Below are 17,836 nucleotides of genomic sequence, written 5' to 3'. Positions count from 1 at the left end.
TCGTGTAGGTGTAGATCTTCCAGGTTCGGATTGCATTCATTATGTTTCGGAAACTACTGTAGTTATTCAACAGATTTCCATCGAAGAACTCATCTTGATTGAACAAAAACCCGCCTTCATGAAACCAGATCCTTCGAAGGACAGTGAGGGCTTTCAGACACCTATTTACCTAAGGGACGATGTCGAAGAACATTTGGACGATCAGTCAGGGTCAGGATCTAGCAACCCCAAGGCAGACCTTACAATTTTATTGACCTCTAGTCGGCCATCCTCTAGAGTTCATGTGGAAGCAGGTCCTGAGTTTGTGACCACGACGACAGCTAAGTGCCTAAGGAAGAAAGGGGCCCGACATACCTCAATGGACGAGTTGAGTATTGATCTTCCCTCACTTCTAGGGAAGAGGCAAAAGGCTCTTTAGGCGGCTGGTGCCCTATGCAGAAAGGCCGATCGAAGACATTTGTTACTAAGGACTCCCACTTTGCCTTCTTCGATCTGTAGAGGGATTGGTCCCCAGTCGGCCCAGGCACCGACAAAAAATGCTTCAACGACCACGAACTTTCTCACGTCTGAGAGTTTTGAGGAGAGGTTGGATGAATGCAGCCGCAGCCCTCTGGATGTTTGTTATTCTGTCGACTATTACCAGCTGTTGGGCCTCACCTCTACACATCACTTGACTACCCGCTATCTTGACACCAAATGGCAGAGCAAAAGACGTAGAGGAGGGTTAGGGTTCTCAGGGCCCGACTGAAAGCAGTTGAGGAGCGGGCAATTGTTGCATAAGCTCGAGCAGCTGCTGCTCGAGGAACCATCGAACGTGATAGAGGCTCGAGCAACTACTGCTGAGGAGGGAGAAGTTGTGATTTGGTTGTTCTCCATGGTCGGGGAGGAAAATAGACTTTTGCTAGAGGATTTCTACCATGAAGATGACTGAAGGGTATATCAAAGGTCAGCCCAATCACGTCCAACTCGGTAGGAAACTAGCGATCGACGAGTTCGTGTGGGTTAGAATTGTTGAGCTGAAATACTTAGATTTGGACAAGTTCACCAACTTCTTCTCTGTTCCTTCCTGCATCCTGAGGTGGAAGTGCTAAATCTGGAGATAGTGGAGCGGCGGACGATGACAGATCTAATACATGATTTGATCATTCTCATTTCCTGTACTTTTAAAGTTTTTTTTTTATGCACAATGAAGAATTTTTAGATTGTGAAAAGATAATTTTTTTTAACCAGCTGGTTAAACACAGTGAAATGCCGCTTTCATCAGACTTCTTTTTTTACCACTTTCACTTTTACCTTTTTTACACTTTACTTTTTAATGTATATAGTGTGTGTGTGTCGGTTTATCACTCACCCTTTGGGAAAGCCTTCGATGGGTTTTTCTTATTTTCTACCCAACTTAAGTCTTATCTGACCTCGTCTTGTAGGCTCAATTTGGTTTTTGACCCAAAGAACCTAATCGCTATGGTCTGCCTCTTGGTGATTTTTTCAATACCCTTCACAGAGCTGTCACTATTGGGCAAGAAAACATTTCCATAGCTTCACTTGACCCAAGTTTAGAGACTAGTATTCGATGCTTAAGGGTCTATTTTATTTTCGAATGTCAATCAGATGCCTCGTGTCGTTGTTAGTTTGAGTTTCACAACAATCAAACGATTTGCATTCTTGTAGGCTTTTAGTGTAGATGCCCGACTCGTGTTTTACACTCGCTAAGTCTCGGTCGCTTGGTCGGATCTCTGCCATGGAAGAAATTTCCCCTATGCTAAGCTTATTATGTTGATCTTGTTGCTGCTTTCGCATGGGTAACAATTAGGACTAAACTCTGTGGTGATTTATTAGGTACTCTTTGTGAAGCTTGTCGCTACTGGGTAGGGAACCACCTCTAGAGCTATACCCAACCAAATTTGGAAACATGCCTATAGTGCGTGAGCGTTGCAGGCTTTGTTTTGCGATAAAAAATCTAGGCGTCGTTGTCGACTCTATTGCTCGGGTTCGAGCTCCCAGATATTTGGTTGTGCAAACATTGACTAAACATTTGGTCGTGTGAATTTCGCGAGTTCCCTAAATGTTGTTTAAACTTAGGGTTACACACAATTAGCCAATTCACGATTTAACATTTCTTAAAAGGAAAAATTTGCAAACATATTAGAATGAAACCGCCATTTATATTTTTTGTGGTGAAACAAGAAATTCTTAAGGAAAAAAATTTCTTAAGATCGTCTCTGCTCCACATTCGAGCGGCTTCTTTGCTGGTATAGCTCTTCAGCTTGTAAGTCCCGGGGGCAACCCTTTGGTCAATAATATATGGTTCGATCTATGTCTGGTCTAATTTGTTTGTTGTCTGTCCGCTAGCTGCTGGATCGACTTTATTTAGCACAAGATCTTGGGTGAAAGTCCTTTTCCGAATGTGTTTGTTGTAGTAGCGGGTGATTCTCTTCTTAACATCATCTTGTCGAAGGGCTGAATTGGTTCAATTTTTTTTTTGCCAAATCAAGCGCAAGGATTACACAGTCATCTTTCGCCTCGTGCCAGTCAGCTAAGTTCTCTTCATTGAACACTGAGGTTGTGACGACCCTTTGGTTATGATGGTTGTACTCGACCAACAACATTGCTTTCATTTCATGTGGCATCATGTAAGGAGTCTGCTCGACTGCTATTGAAGGGATTGTTTGGATTGACTAGAGGACCGACGGATGAACGTTAGTCTAGTTCCCCTTTGCTCCTTTATCTTTTTTTCTCAACAGGTTTAGAATTATCTTGTTAGTTGCCTCTGCCTGGCCGTTCGTTTGCAGATGATGTTTTGAGGCAAACTTGATGCTTATCCCCTAACTTTGACAAAATCTTTCACCCATTTGTCAGCGAATTGTGTCCTATTGTCAGTGCGATGATGAGAAGCATACCATATAGACAAATGTGATCTGTCCATACGAAGTTCCAAGCAATTTCTGCAGTGATCCTAGCGAGTGTTTTTATTTCTATCCATTTTGGGAAATAGTCGACTGCGATTGAGAGAGTTCTGTTGGCCATTAGATAGAGGAAATGACCCTAGAATGTCGAGTCCCCAGACGATAAAAGGCCGGGTGCTTGTGATCTGTTGAAGCTTAAGGGCCGGCTGATGCTGCAGTAGGGCTTTCTTTTAGCATTGCTTTCACCTCTTAGAGAAATCTTCCATATCCTTCAGTAATGTTGGCTAAAAGTATCTCTATCACTGAACTCTGTGCAATAGCATTCTTTCCTCAAATTGGCTCCCGCACTCCTCGGAGTGTATCTCTCAGAGGATATTATTTGTTTCACTTTCCCTTACACATCTCAAATATAAAGAAGTAACTGACTTTCGGAAGAGTTTTCTTTTTATCATTAAGTACTATGCAACTTTGAACTTTAACCTCCACAGGTCAATAACTTCTTCAACAATTTTCTCTGTGGATCCTTCTTGTTTCGTGTCCCTTCGCTTTTTACTTCTATAGCCTCGGGTTCTTTGATAGTTTGTCGGACTTACTTTTGTGGTGTTCTCAATCCTAAGTCTATACATCTTGACAAGAGGTCAACCACTTCATTCTCCTCCCTTCCAACATATTTGTGCTTGTTTTTGAAACTGACGAGCCTCCAGATTTACGTCTTTACTTTGTTGATGTATTTGGCAATCATTTCATCTCTCATTTCTAGCTCGAACTCTCCGTTTATTTGGTTGACCACCAACTAGGAGTCTGACTGGTGGGCGCCCATTTCTTAAGCTAGTCGTAGGCCGGCTATCGTTGTTTGTCACTTCGAACTCCATCGTGACTGAGTAATAAATGTGTACTCAGTCCGGATTGCTCAAGGCAAGTCGATGCCCTAATCCAATCTGGTTTTTAGTGCTTTCGGTGAACGTGATCCAAGTTTGTTTGTCAGTTGTTGTTCGTTCGCCTATTGCGCCTTGTTTGGAAAGATCTACCAAAAAAGTTTGCCATAGCTTGCACTTCAATCACTGTCATGGGGATGTAGGTAATATCAAATTCACTGAGCTCCATCGCCCATTTGTGGTGCCGACCAGATCGAGTGAGCACGGACATGAGGGTATGGTCGATGATGACCTAGATGGAATGCGTCTAGAAATATAGTTGGAGCCTGCGTGCTGAAATAATTAAGGTGAATGTTAGTTTTTCCATAGTTGGATACCTGATTTTTGCTCCTTTGAGGATCCGACTAGTGTTTTAAGTAAGATATTGTTTTCTCAGCTCTTCTCGAAATAACACCGAGCTGTCAGCCTCAACTCTCATTACCAAGTACAGCGAAAGTTCTTCATTCGGCTTCAAACTTTGTAGGAACGATGGTGATGCTAAGAAATTCTTCAAACCCTTGAACATCCGCTTGCAATCATTCATCCATTCAAATTTTTTTGAAGGTTTTAAAAAATACGACGAACTTGCCCCTTGATTTGTAAATAAAACGGCCGAGTCCCACTATTCGACCTTTAGTTTCTGCACTTCATTGGTGTTTCGAGGGGAAGACTTGTCCAGTAATGTCTTCACTTTCTCAGGATTGGGCTTTATGCATTCGAGAGATAAGAAGGAGGTAGCCAGAAAAATTGTCTGTTGAGGCGCCGAAAGTGCATTTTAGCGGATTGAGTCTCATGTTATATTTTTTTAAGGGTTTTGAAGGTTTCTTTAAATTTTTTTATATGTTGTTAGCTGACCGACTCTTAGTTAACACATTGTCAACATACACTTCAATGTTTTTACCCTTTTGATTAGAAAATATCACATTCAATAATGTTGGTACGTGGCCTCAACCTTTTTAAGCATTACGGAGTAATAATACACACCCTTGCTAGTAATAAAAGCCATTTTTTTCATCGTCATCTGGGTGCATCTTGATCTGGTGGTAGCCCGAGAATGCATCTAAGAAGCTCATCACGGTGTGGCCGACTACTTAGTCCACCTGTGCGTCGATCCTCGGTGGTGGGTAGCTATCCTTCGGGCAGGCATAGTTAAGGTTGGTGATGTCCACGCACATCCTCCATTTGTATGTTCTAGACCCATGACAGGTACCAGACCTCCTTAATGTATCTTGTCTCGTTTAGCTCTAGACTTCTTCTCGAATTGGCTCTGCTAGTGTCATCGTTGAACACCAGATTTTCTACCTTATCGATCGGGCGGTATGGTTCGTGTTTAACTGATGACAGGCAACGTCAAACAGAATCCCGACATCTTCGATGCTGAACAAGAGAAAACATCTCGGTGCTCCCTGAGGGATCGGATTAGCCCATCCTTAATTCTTTCATCAAACATTTCACTTTTTAGGAACGATTTACAGTTCTCATTGGCTGAAGGTACTTCAAGTGTGGTCTTACTGGCCTCGAGACCTTCTTAGCTCGTGTTTTCGAGGTCAAGCTACTCCTGCTCTACACTGCTGACTGCTCGGAGGTAGCAAGTCTCGTTTGCTCCAAATTCCCCAGACTATGATGACGTCTCCGTCGTCAAAAAACTTCCCAGTAATTTGGTATGTAGAGACCACGACCTTGTTGTGGTTTAGTTGAGGGTGACCGAATATCATGTTGTAGGTTGGAGGGGAGTTTACCACCAATAAAAAATTAAATGTAAGAGAATTGTAGTTTCTCCTATTGCCTCCTTCCACCAAAAAATCCATAGAGCGGGCCGGTTGGCGCCACCTATAGGTTGGTATTGAGGTTCAACTTGTCGAACACAGATATGAACAAAATGTTCGCTAAGCTGCCCATTTCGACAAGGATGCTGCCCAGCTGGTAAATTGATCATCATTGGCACGACAACAACGTCATTATACAGGTTTCCTTTCGAGGGCAAGTCCTTATCGGTGAACGTTATTAGTGGATGGGAGCTATGCTTTGAGGAGAAGGCGACTGCAAAAAGCTCACCTAATTGGAGCCTCTTTGGACTGGCTCATTTAGAGGGTTCCGCAACTCCTTTAAAAATTGTTGGCACAAACCCAACAATGTGGATGGTATTTGCCCGCATGGTTTCATGTGGGATTTCTTCTTTTAGAGCTTTCTCGTGCTTCTAGGTCACCGTTCGAGGCACCATAAATTCCTTGTTCTTCCCCTCTCTGATTAGTTTGTCAATCAGGCTTCAAAGGTGTCTACACTCTTACGTGTCGTGGTCATGATCTCAGTGATACACATAATACTTCTTGGGATCTCAGAGAAAAGCTTCAACCCTTATCGGGGATGCCTTCTTGAAGTATTCTTTATTTTGGATGACATTTACTAACTTCACCATCGACACTCTTAGGGGCGCAACCCATATTTCCTCTTGGTCTTTTGTCGACTGCTTGTGGTAGCGAGACGACCGCTGGTTTGCATACCTTGACTGACCACCATACTAACGACTCTTGTCAGCTCCTCTGTTGCTATGGGGCGGTTGGTTGTCTTCGTGTCGGGACGGATGGGAGGACGTTGGCCATCCTTTGGTCGCCACCCACCCGTTGTTTTGCTAAGACCTCTTCTAAGATCGTTGGTCAAGTGATTTGGCTTTGTGGTATGTGGGGTCGTTGATGTATTCCTTGGCCTCAATATAGTTGTTGGCGATCTATAACAACTCGGCCAATGTCTTTAGTTGTTGCAGGCCTAGAGTATATCAAAATCGCTTTCCCCTCAGTTTTTGGGATAAGGCTGCATGTGTTGTTGCGGATTGCAAATCCCGCACCTCCAACACTTCCTAGAATTAAGTTATGTAGGCGCACAGGCTCTCGTGCTACCCTGTCTAACCTGCCACAGGGCTTGCGAGCTCTTTCGCGGCTTTTGGGCGTTGGCGAACTGTGCCATTAACATTTTCTTAAAGTCAACAAAAGAGTTCATTACCCTAGTGGTCAATCCATTAAATTACTTGAGGGCCGACTCCCTCAGTGTGATGAAGAAGAGGTGACACTTCATAGCATTGGTAATTCTTAGCAGACAAACAATTTATTCAAAGGATGCAATGTGGTCAGGCGGATTAAACTGACTTTTGTAGGAATTGAGTGATGGAATTTTGAACTGCTTCGAGGGGTTCAACGACGAAAATATGTCGGGAGAACTTATTCTTCGGCTGGCAGAGAGCTTCCATGCGCCTGAACTGTTGTCTACCCATCAACGCTGACCCAACACTATCTTAGTACTGGGGATCTCTTGCTCTTTTCTCGACCAATAGTGCTCTTCGACCGTTAGGTGCCAGTTCTTCTTGTGGGTTTGTTTCCTATCTTCAAGCTACTGCTTCTCCGATGGCCTTTAACATCTGGCCCAACATTTGTTCTTTTAGCTTCTGGATCTGCTGTTGAACAAATTACCTAATGCACTCCATGTTTAATGTGTCTCCTTGATGGGCTTCTTCTCCTTGTGTTCATTTTCTTGTTGGTGGCATGATCTACACTCATCGCACCTTTCAGGATATTGAATTTGAATTGGTCCTATAAATCTCACCCAATGAATAGAGCGTAAAGCAGGGGAGAGAAAGAGAGCGCACAATAAGAACCTGGTTCTTTTGAAGATCACTGATTAGCCTATTACTGTAAAAATGACTCCCCTATTTATAGGTAAGGGGTTATAAAGTGAAAAATTACTAGGTTGCCCCTGATTTTATGGGGTTGTTACAAAGTTTTTTAGGCATGTAGAAAATAAAGGAGCCCATGGTTCAACTACCCTATCATTCGGTCGGCGAGGACTTGTAATCTTTGGGTCAACCAGGTACATTTGATCGACTCTATTGTCTTAAGCTGATTAGTCTGCCCCGATGGTTCTTCGTTGTCCGGACTTTGCTCAGTCCACAAAACTTCATTCAGTTGGCTTGGGTTAGCCAGTCTATCAGTTCAGATCTAACTGTCGACTGTTGGATCCTGGATGGGAAACTCATGTTGTTGGGGTAGAACCAGGTCGTTAGGCAGAGCATGAATCACTATACTTTGACAAATAGTTTACTCTTTTGACAAGAGATCCATCTGGAGGGCCCAATGAATATTCGGTGATGAGGCACTTGGGCCTTCTCAAGAGGCTTGAAGGCTTTTCAGGGAATTTAATGATATTTGGACTAAAGTTGGGTCGGCGTCTTCTCTTGGCTAGATAGGTTTTGATGTTTGACCTGTATGACCTTCATTCAGTAGACCCAACTCCTACTCTGAGGGAGCCATGGCTGGTTAATGGAGTCTTTTAGTCTTCCACTGACACGACCCTTGCCCTTTTTGATGGACCATCCTTGATCGTACTTTTGTCTTATAGTATGTTGAATTTTCTCAAGATTCATGCAGATCATTTCTAATATCTACGAAGCAACTAATCTTGCGAGAATCAATAGATAGCACTCCTTTCTTCTAATGAGAGACTATAATAGGTTTTTAATTGTCCCTCATTAGCTAGATTGTATCAATCAAACATTCCAAGCTTATATTTTAATTTTTTAGTAGTCTCACCATTCATTTGTTGTGAAAAACGACGGCAATAAAATAAAAAATTAAAACGAGAAAAATTGCAAGCAGAAAAAAACACCAGAGCGACACACGAGCGACACACGGATTTATGTGGTTCGACAAAATTGCCTACGTTCACGGAGCTGCAGAGGATTTTATTTCTTCGAGGAATTATACTGTCGAGCGCTTCGAAGTTTACAAGAAAATTTCTATTTTTTTCTCTCATTTCCTCTCTCTCTTCCTCTCTTTCTCTTAGCTTTCAAGACGATTGATTTGGTCTTGCTTGGCTTTGCTTGGCTTGAGGCTTGGCATCTCCTTTAAGCCAAAAAAGGTTATTTATAGAAACCATGAGAGCTGGGTGGGAGGTAGGTGAGCGGTAGGTGGGATGTGGTAGGTGAGCGGTAGGTGGGTGTTGTAGGTGAGCGGTAGGTGATATACTTATATAAGAAGCTAATTAAATTCGGTGGACCGGGTCTCCACATTATCCAACAATTCTTCCACTTGGAGACCGGGACATTGACTGCATCACCTACTGGTTGCATCATCCACTAGTTGTACCAACCTTTTCCTCAAGCATGATATCCTCCACCTCTGCAACTCAAAACTCTGTTCTTCATGTCAGAAGACTAGCTGAAGTTGAGCACAATTTCAACTTCTCACGAGTAACACCCTCAGTTGACATATCACCGTCAACGTAGTCTTGTACCACCGGCAAGCTCTTTCCTGGGTTACTCATGTATCTGCTTTTAACTCCCACATAACTTTCACAGCATGAGCAATGTCCTGCTTCTGCTGAAAGCCCTTTTTCAACAAGTCCAGCCTTGTACCTTTTACTGCCACCAAGCATAGTCTTCATCCGGTACACCCACTTGTTGTGCAATATCTTCTTCCTTGGTGGAAGTTCTGCCAACTCCCAAGTCTGGTTCCCTGACAGGGAATCCGTCTACTTCTTCTTGGTTAGCTCCCACTTGCTCGAATTCTCATCTTGCAAGATTTCTTCATAACTCTGTGATTCTTCATCATTTGTCTGTACATGGTCCTATTTTCCCGCCTTTGGCGCTCTGTCACTTTTCAAGAATGGACCTTCTTCTGCTTCCCCATAATGTACCTCTGACTCATGTGTCCACGCCTGAGTAAACCTGTAGTCATATATAGTGTGTCAGTTTTCTTACCTTTGGTAACCTTCCAGGTGCTATCTGAGAACACCGAATGACCACCCTCATTGAGTTGTCCAACAGAGATGAAGATTTTCTTCAACTCAGGAACATGTCTGACCTTTAGCAAAGTTCATTTGCTATTGTTAGGGAGTGCAATATCAACATCTCTCATCCCCACCACATCTAGAGTTTTTCCATCTTTTCCATCAGCCAGTTCCATCAGCCAGATGTACCTTCCCAAAGTTACATGCAACATAATTTCGCATTAACTCTCAAAAACGACGGAAATAAAGCAAAAAATTGGAACGAGAAAAATTGCACGCAGAAAAAACACCAGAGCGATACACGTATTTACGTGATTCGTCAAATTTGCCTACGTTCACGGAGCTGCAGAGGATTTTATTTCTTCGAGGAATTACACCCTCGAGCGCATCAACGATTACAAAAAAATATCTATTTTCTTCTCTCCCTTCCTCTCTCTCTCTCTTCCTCTCTTTCTCTTAGCTCTCAAGATGACTTGGCTTGGTCTTGCTTGGCTTTGTTTTGCTTGAGGCTTGACATCTCCTTAAAGCCAAAAGAGGCTATTTATAAAAACCATGAGAGCGGTAGATGGGAGGTGGGAGGTAGGTAGGTGGGATGTGGTAGGCGAGCGGTAGGTGGGTGTGGTAGGTGACGGTAGGTGGTATACGTAATTAAGAAGCTAATTAAATTCGGCGAACCGGGTCTCTACATTACCCAACATCCTTTGATCAAGATTTTTTCTTTTATAAAGAGTCAGTCTACCTCCATATATTTGTGTGCTCATGACTGATAAGGTTATGATATTTATTGAAAGCAGCTTTATTGTCGCAATATAACTTGATAGGGATTTTGACAGAAACTTGATGTTCTTCTAGGAGTAACTTAGTCAAATTAATACATTTATCTCATTAGCCAATGTTTTTAATTAGTTCGGCTTTTACACCCTTTCTGGTCTCAATATTTTACTTCTTATTTCTCCATATCCTTATACTGCTCTAAACATGAGTATAATTAGTTGGAGATCTCTTATTAATAGTGAAAACCACCCAATTAGCATCAATATAAGCTTTTATTTTTGGGGATCTTTTTCTTCTTAAAAGAAGAGACCATTCTTTAGTTCCCTTTCAATGACTAATAGTATCCCCGTAACAATGTAAAGCTGCTCTTCATAGGATCTATGCATGAACTAATTTGTCATACTAATAATAAAGGCGATGTTCAGTCCTAATATGAGTAAAATAGATGATCTTCTCAACTAAGCTTTGGTATTTACTCTTATCAACTGAATTATTTATGCTATGGATTCAATTTTATATTTGAATCTACTAGAGCATTAGCTAATTTGTTCTCCATCAAAATAGTTTCCTTTAAGAGATCAAGAGTATCATTTCTTTGAGAAATGATATTACCATTTTTGTTTCTATCAATCCCTTTATCAAGAATTATTTTGACTGGACCAGAATCTTTAATTAAAAACTTCTCGCTATTTTCTTCAAGGCATAGTTTTCAAAATCATAACTCCCTATTAAGATGATATCATCAACATATATAGTTAATATGTTCAACTTATTATTCTTGTGTTTAAGAACAATGTGATTCAAATGTGCTTATTTGAGTCCTTATTGCTGCACAGTTTTGGTAAACCATTATAACTATCCTCTAGGTGACTATTAGAGATCTGAATAGATTATTTTAATTTGTATGCTTACCCTATATCCTCATAGCTTCGAAGTCCTAGAATTAGATTCATGTAGAGTTCCTTATATTCTACATCTAGTTGATAAAGAAGCTAGTCAAGTTTTGTTGTCATTTTAGAGGAGAGCTCTGAGTTATATTATATTTTGCACTGTAGAGATGGTCTTCGAGTAGTGTATCTTTTTGTTTCCGAATATTCATTTATATCTAAAATAGATTGAACTATGCAGTGTTTTAACAACTTTTAATGATTAGTTTTTATTTAGAGCTTTCATTTCATCTTTCACAACCCTTCTCCACTAGCTTATCAAGAGCCTCATCTATAGTGTTTGATATTTTAATTTATGTAAAATTGAAAAATAGAATTTTCATTGAGGATAGGCGGTAATGTCTCATAATATGTTAAGTATAAAAGCGACTCCTTTTTTTGATATCTAATTGAAAAAAGAAATTGTGATTATCATAATCAAAGAAAGATTTGGGACATTTTTTGTGATTATCATATTCTTTATACATTATTTCGTTGAGAATATAGCCGAATTTGAGGAGGATGTTGTAAGTTTGTTAAGCTTTTTGATTAGATAAAGTCATTAAGTGTTTTATGAGTGCATTCTAGACTTTAATAGTTAAGAACCCAAAAATTTATAAATTGTAGTTGTGCATAGGACTGAGAATCTCTTAAGAAAAATGTTGAAAAGTACCTTCATCTTCAAAGAGATAAAATGCATATTCTTTTTATTTGCATCATATTCACAAAAGATTCATTGGATAATCTTGGGATTGAGTCTATTTCTTTTGGGTTTATATTTACGTACATTGGTAATACACCTAAAGACATTAAGGAAGAGTTTGTAAATAGTGTGGATGTTTAGAAATCATTTGAAAGAACTTTGATAGGTGATCGGAATTGAAGAGAATTGTTAGCTTTCAATTTGTAATGTAACATGTTACTAAAATGACATAATCTTAGAAAAGCTTAAGGCTTTTCATGGCAAACATAATAGATCATGCCACTTTCAAAAGATATTTTAAACTATATCTTTTTATTGTGATGTATTAGGATAACGAATGCCATAAGCTCTATCAAATTATAGGATTTGTATATCAATTGTCTTTAAACGATAGAACCAACACACAACTATGATCATTTATAAAATTAATGAACCAACATTTGGAATAATAATTTTGACATTTTGAGAGCCCCTCCAAAATTTCAACATGAACTACAGAAAAAACTTCGTAGCTTGATAATGCTTAGTCTAAAGATATTTATTTATTAGGAAATTGATAGACTTCACATTCTAAGAATTTTTTTTTTCAAACAAGAAATCAGCGAATTCTTAAGATAAGGAAAAAAAAGGATGATAAACCAAGTATGCCACAACATAATTTGATCTTTCCTGGTAAGAGTAGAAGATTCCCATTTTATAATAAGAGCTTTTGTACTCTCTTTCGGCTCCTCGTCAAAGCAGCATAGTCCTCCAACCTCATTAGCATCACCAATCTTTTTCATGAAGCTCTAATCTTGAAATTCATATTGTTTTTAGTGAGAATAATTCTACAATGACAATTTTTAGATATACTGCTCAGCATAAATTGCAATTGAAATTGGGGACATATTATATAGAGTTAGAATGACAATTTTTAGATATACTGCTCAGCATAAATTGCAATTGAAATTGGGGACATATAATATAGAGTTAGGAAGAGTTTAGAGGTAACTCTAATAGTTTTATGTCCCAGTAACTGGTGACAGCTATTCATAAATTATTTTGATTTTAAGATTTAAGACTAGAATAGGTGAACACAATTTAGCATGTAATACGAAGCTCTTAAATCAAGTACCCTAGATTCTCGACCTAGTATTATATATGTAACAACAAATAAAAATTATCTTTCTGGGACATTAGAAAGGAGTTTTTAGGAGCGTGTAATTTATAAAGGAGGTACAAGGGTTCTTTACTTGTGAAATTTTCATCTATGTTGTCGCCCATTTTTAATTTAGTCCTTTGATTTTGGTTGCATAGGTATTAGTGTCTTTGTTTTGATTTCTAGTATTAGATGGAATGCTCCAATGAATTGTCTTTTCAGGATGTTTCCAACAGATTTTCCTTGTTTTATTGATCTATCTATTGACATTATATCATGAATTGTGCCCTTTTATCCACTCCAATCTTATAAGAGCAAGGGTCATCTCTTCGGTTTGGACAGAACTCTTGGTACTACTAAATATACTCCTCTCTGTTTATTTATTTTTTATTTAGACAATCCTCTTTACTTTTGCTTAATGGTCGAATTCCAAGAAAACTACTTTGACACAATGTTAAAGTTGAAGAAATAGATGGAGAGAAATGAAACAAAAATAGTATTGCATGCTTACCCACCTGGTTAAATGGCCTTTATGCAGATTATAAGAAAACTAGAAGTTATGACATCACAATTCTTAAGAAAAGGAAATTATGGAATATTATAGCAGTAATCACAATTGTCCTTTTCAGAAAAAAACTAATATAAAGCTGGGTGAAGTAGACCATTGATGTCCCTTTAAATCTTTTTTTGCATACTATGGTCCAACTGCAACAACACATCGTCGACCTTCTTGACATCCAGGGACTAGCCAAACCATATAACTACTCTTTCTAGTCTGATTTCCATCCAAGGAGAGACTGTCTCTCAGTAGCTAACCATTCTCTTGCTTTCCATCTAGGTAAGCATCAAATCATACAACTAATATCTAATGCTCTTTCATTATGTAACTTTTCAACATATTGAAATTTGTAGAACAGTGGAGAAATTATATTCTTATATTTCTCTATTATCAATTTACAACAATTCTCCTTATATAATAAGTAAAGGCTAGGGAAAATTTAGTTTCTACCATTACAACTTACCAAACACACAACCAACAAAAGAGAAGAAATTTAACATAATAAGAAAGGAATGAATGAGAATAAATTTAAAATAAGAAACTCAGAATTTCACGCTCCCCCTCAATTTGGGTCATAGATGTTGTAACCCTAGCTTGATATTCAAATTAGTGAAACTAAATGGAGTTAGGCATTTACGGAAGGCATAATGTTTAACACATAAACTCACTCTTGCGCTTTCATATGCATATCCACAAGTATGCATATGACTTGCTTCTGCTTGTGTTCCACTTTATTTCCTTTTGCTTATAATATTCTCCATACATCATAAGGTATGAGAATCTCATCTTGTTGCTCATTAGGGATTCCCTCCTTCTAATATACATGGATATATATTCTTGTTTACTGATCCCAACTTGCTTAAAATAAAACCTGGAAAATGAAATTTATGTTTTTTTTTATGTCAAAATTGATCCTGTATTTTTTCAGGAAAATTATGAAATAATTCCATGATAGCGGTTGACACAATCTTCTCAATTTGGTGTCAAGCAATAAATTCTATGCTGATGATGATTACAGTTTTTCTTTCTTAATCTTCTTGTCCTCTCCGCTTTTGTAGTTTTGGAACTCTCTGAGAAATACCAGAAACATTGTGGTCCTCTCCGCTATTTTGCGGCTGGCTTTCTGAAATTTTTGTGCTTACCCAAATATAACTTTGAGCTGGAATATCTTCCTACATCAAAGGTGCTGCTCGAGGCTCAGGGAAAGGCTTTAGATGATCAAGATAAAGTTGAATTATCTGATCTTTATACAGATATCATGCGGAAATCAAGCAGAGAAGGACTCCCTCGGGCTTCCAGTTTGTCAAGCATTGATTCTGGTTTCTCCCCAAGTAAGACATCAGGTGTGGACTTGGAGGCAACTGGTGGCAGCATACCTGCAAGCATTGAGCCATCTGAATATGTTAGAGGTCTAGATCCGAAACTAAAAAGACTATCAATAGGGAGAAACAATCTAGCAGAAGAACCAGAAGAAGTCCTTCACCCCCAACATCATCTTTCAACTACTCCTAATTGGCCAAGGACTAGATCTAAGTCAAGGACTGATAAAGGCTGGAGCGGTTTACCAGCTGGAAATACATCCAGGTTTTCTTGGGCCCCTACGGCAGTGTATGATAAAGAAGACAATTCATCAACTATTTCCGACCCCGGACCTCTTTGGGACTCTGAACCAAAATGGGACTCTGAGCCTAATTGGGAACCAAATAATCTCATTCAGCTTCCAGATCAATCTCAAAATGTTGAAACGCCATTCGAGGAACCTGTTCCTAAGGCGGAGGTGAAGTGGGAAGTTAAGAAAGGGAAGTTTCTTGCTGTTTTGGTATGCAACCATTCATGCAAAACTGTCCAAAGTTTAAGTTCTCAGGTTGTAGCACCCAAAGCTCAGATTGATGATAACAGTTTGGACTTGCTTTTGATTCATGGTCATGGGAGAATAAGGTTAATGAGGTTCTTTTGGCGCTTGCAATTTTGTCGGCTACCATTTGTCGAATATGTAAAGGTAAATTTCTTTTACTTCTATTGCAGAAACAAGCAACCTGCTATTACAGCAAATTGATTTCCAAATTATTTAGGAATGAGCTTTTTATCTTGCAGAACTTTTCAGGTTAAGGTATTTCTGTCAAGTTTCCTACAACGGATATCATCATATTAATGTTTTTTGTGGTGGGAAACCTTGATGTTATATTTTTTATTTTTTATTTTTATTATTTTTTTATTATTTTTTTCAATTTTCTGATTTTATAGTGGATTTAAAAGTTTAAATATAATAGTCATTTCATCACCCATTATCCTTTTTTTCTTCATGTAACATTCACCTTCGATTTCCTTCTTACAAGCTCTTGCTTTCTTATTATGAGGATGTGGTCTTCACAACAATAGTTGAACTTAGGCCATGTTTGACTTTGTTGTCTTGTGCTTATTGTGCTCAGTAAAACCAAATGATTGAATAATCAAGTTGCTGTGATAGATGGATCTGTTTGGTAAAAATGGTTGCGATTGTAATGTGAATTGATTAGATGAATAACAGATATGATTATGAATTAAAAAAAAAATATTTGTTATATTTATTTTAAAATACATTGTAAGATTAATAATTTATGCATATATGAATTAAATTATCTAGTCCAAAGCCTCGGATGTGAAAATGATTTGTTTCGTTTGGTTGTTGTCTGCCAGCATAAAAATTCGGTCGAAAAGCTATGAAATGAATGAATTGAATTAAAGTTAGATTTATATTTAAATAGTTATAGGATAATTCATATAGGAAAATGTAGGCTTTTTTTTAATGTAAAAGAAGACTTATTTACTCCATCCATTAAAAGTGGGCATTGGTTTATGAAGCTTCTCCATAGCTGTTCCAAAGAAAAGCGTATGAATATTTAGTTGTGCTTTTAATTTCATCATTAGTATTTTTGTCTCATGAAGTTTAGTTTTTAACAAAAATGTGTTTCCATCCTGAAATTGATATTGTTCCCTTAAAATGTATATTCAAGCAATAGCAAAAATCAACTAATGTTGGCCTTAGTGCAGTTGCTATTCTATTGGCTTTGAAAAATAACAGAGCTTGAAGTAGATTTTGTGCTTCACTCCCTTAAATCGGTTTCAAATTTGACTTGATTCCCCAAGTGCTTCTATAAATGTTATATCTTGACAATAAATAATATATGCAATATAATATATCATATAATACCATGTATTTATCCAATTTTAGCTTAGCATAGTTCTGCAACATGAATCACCTTTCTTTTATCCTGAATCAAGCCAACTTTTCTAACTCGGATCTACCATATTATCTTCAGGTGAAGTCGGTGAAGGTTAGACCAGGAAAGAAATCCCATGCTGCCTGCGGCATTGACGGTGAACTTCTCCCTGTAAATGGGCAGGTTCTATGCTCTCTGCTTCCGGAACAGTGCAGGCTCATCGGCAACCCTTCCAGGTGCAGTATATAGATTTTTCTTGCCCAAACCTTTTTTGGTCATTAGTATTCTAACAACATTGAGATTTTGAGATCTGGCTGTGGATATTAAGGGAATTCCATCTAAAGTTTCAGTACTTAGGCCAGTAAATGTTGATATGAATTCCCTTTTTTTTATGTATATTGTTATGCTTATTGTTCATTATTAGTTCTCAATTGTTCATTTAGTTGCTGTTTTTACATCCAATTTAATCCTTTTTATAATGATGCGCGTTAGATTATGAAATATACGGATCTCTCAATCTTGAAAATACAGCATTTTCCAATGGGCTACAGAAGTATAGAATAAACCTGTCTAATGCACAAATTCATTGGTGTAATATTGCGGGGGTGGTTGGGCAAGGCCTTTTAGGAATTTAGAAGAGGGCTATGTTTTGTGGGAACGTGGGAAGGTTCAAGGGTTGAATGAGTAAAAGTATATCCTTGCAAGGGTTCCTTTAGTGAGACAATAAATAAGGTGAAGCTTTAAGGGTTGAAATGGTTTGTTGAGGGTAGGGCGCAAGTGAGCTAAGCTGACTCGTGAGCCGGTTTGAGCTCAGGTAGATAATTTGCTCGTGAACTGAGCTCGATGAGCTAAAAGCCAAGGCTCAAGCCGGCTCTAATTTGTCTCATTAGCTCGAGAGCCGACTCGGTTAAGAAAATAGTAATATTAAATATATTCAAAATATA

At 38.7% G+C, this 17,836-nt stretch overlaps 1 protein-coding gene across 1 annotated transcript in view; it reads left to right on the top strand.

The window, feature by feature from the left end:
• The window catches only part of LOC110037278 (sphingoid long-chain bases kinase 1-like), a 36,578-nt gene extending 19,255 nt beyond the window's left edge, over positions 1-17,323 (top strand). The window contains exons 8-9 of the mRNA XM_020741881.1: positions 14,751-15,691; positions 16,992-17,323. Coding sequence (XP_020597540.1) covers positions 14,751-15,691; positions 16,992-17,141 — 1,091 coding nt within the window. The 3' untranslated portion in view covers positions 17,142-17,323. The remainder of the gene's footprint in view (positions 1-14,750; positions 15,692-16,991) is intronic.
• Positions 17,324-17,836: the final 513 nt, after the last annotated feature.

This window comes from Phalaenopsis equestris, unplaced genomic scaffold (assembly GCF_001263595.1).
Source record: "Phalaenopsis equestris unplaced genomic scaffold, ASM126359v1 Scaffold217930, whole genome shotgun sequence".
Taxonomy (NCBI): Eukaryota; Viridiplantae; Streptophyta; class Magnoliopsida; order Asparagales; family Orchidaceae; genus Phalaenopsis; species Phalaenopsis equestris.
Note: the sequence above shows the minus strand (reverse complement) of the source record. Positions and strands in the feature narration are given on the sequence as shown.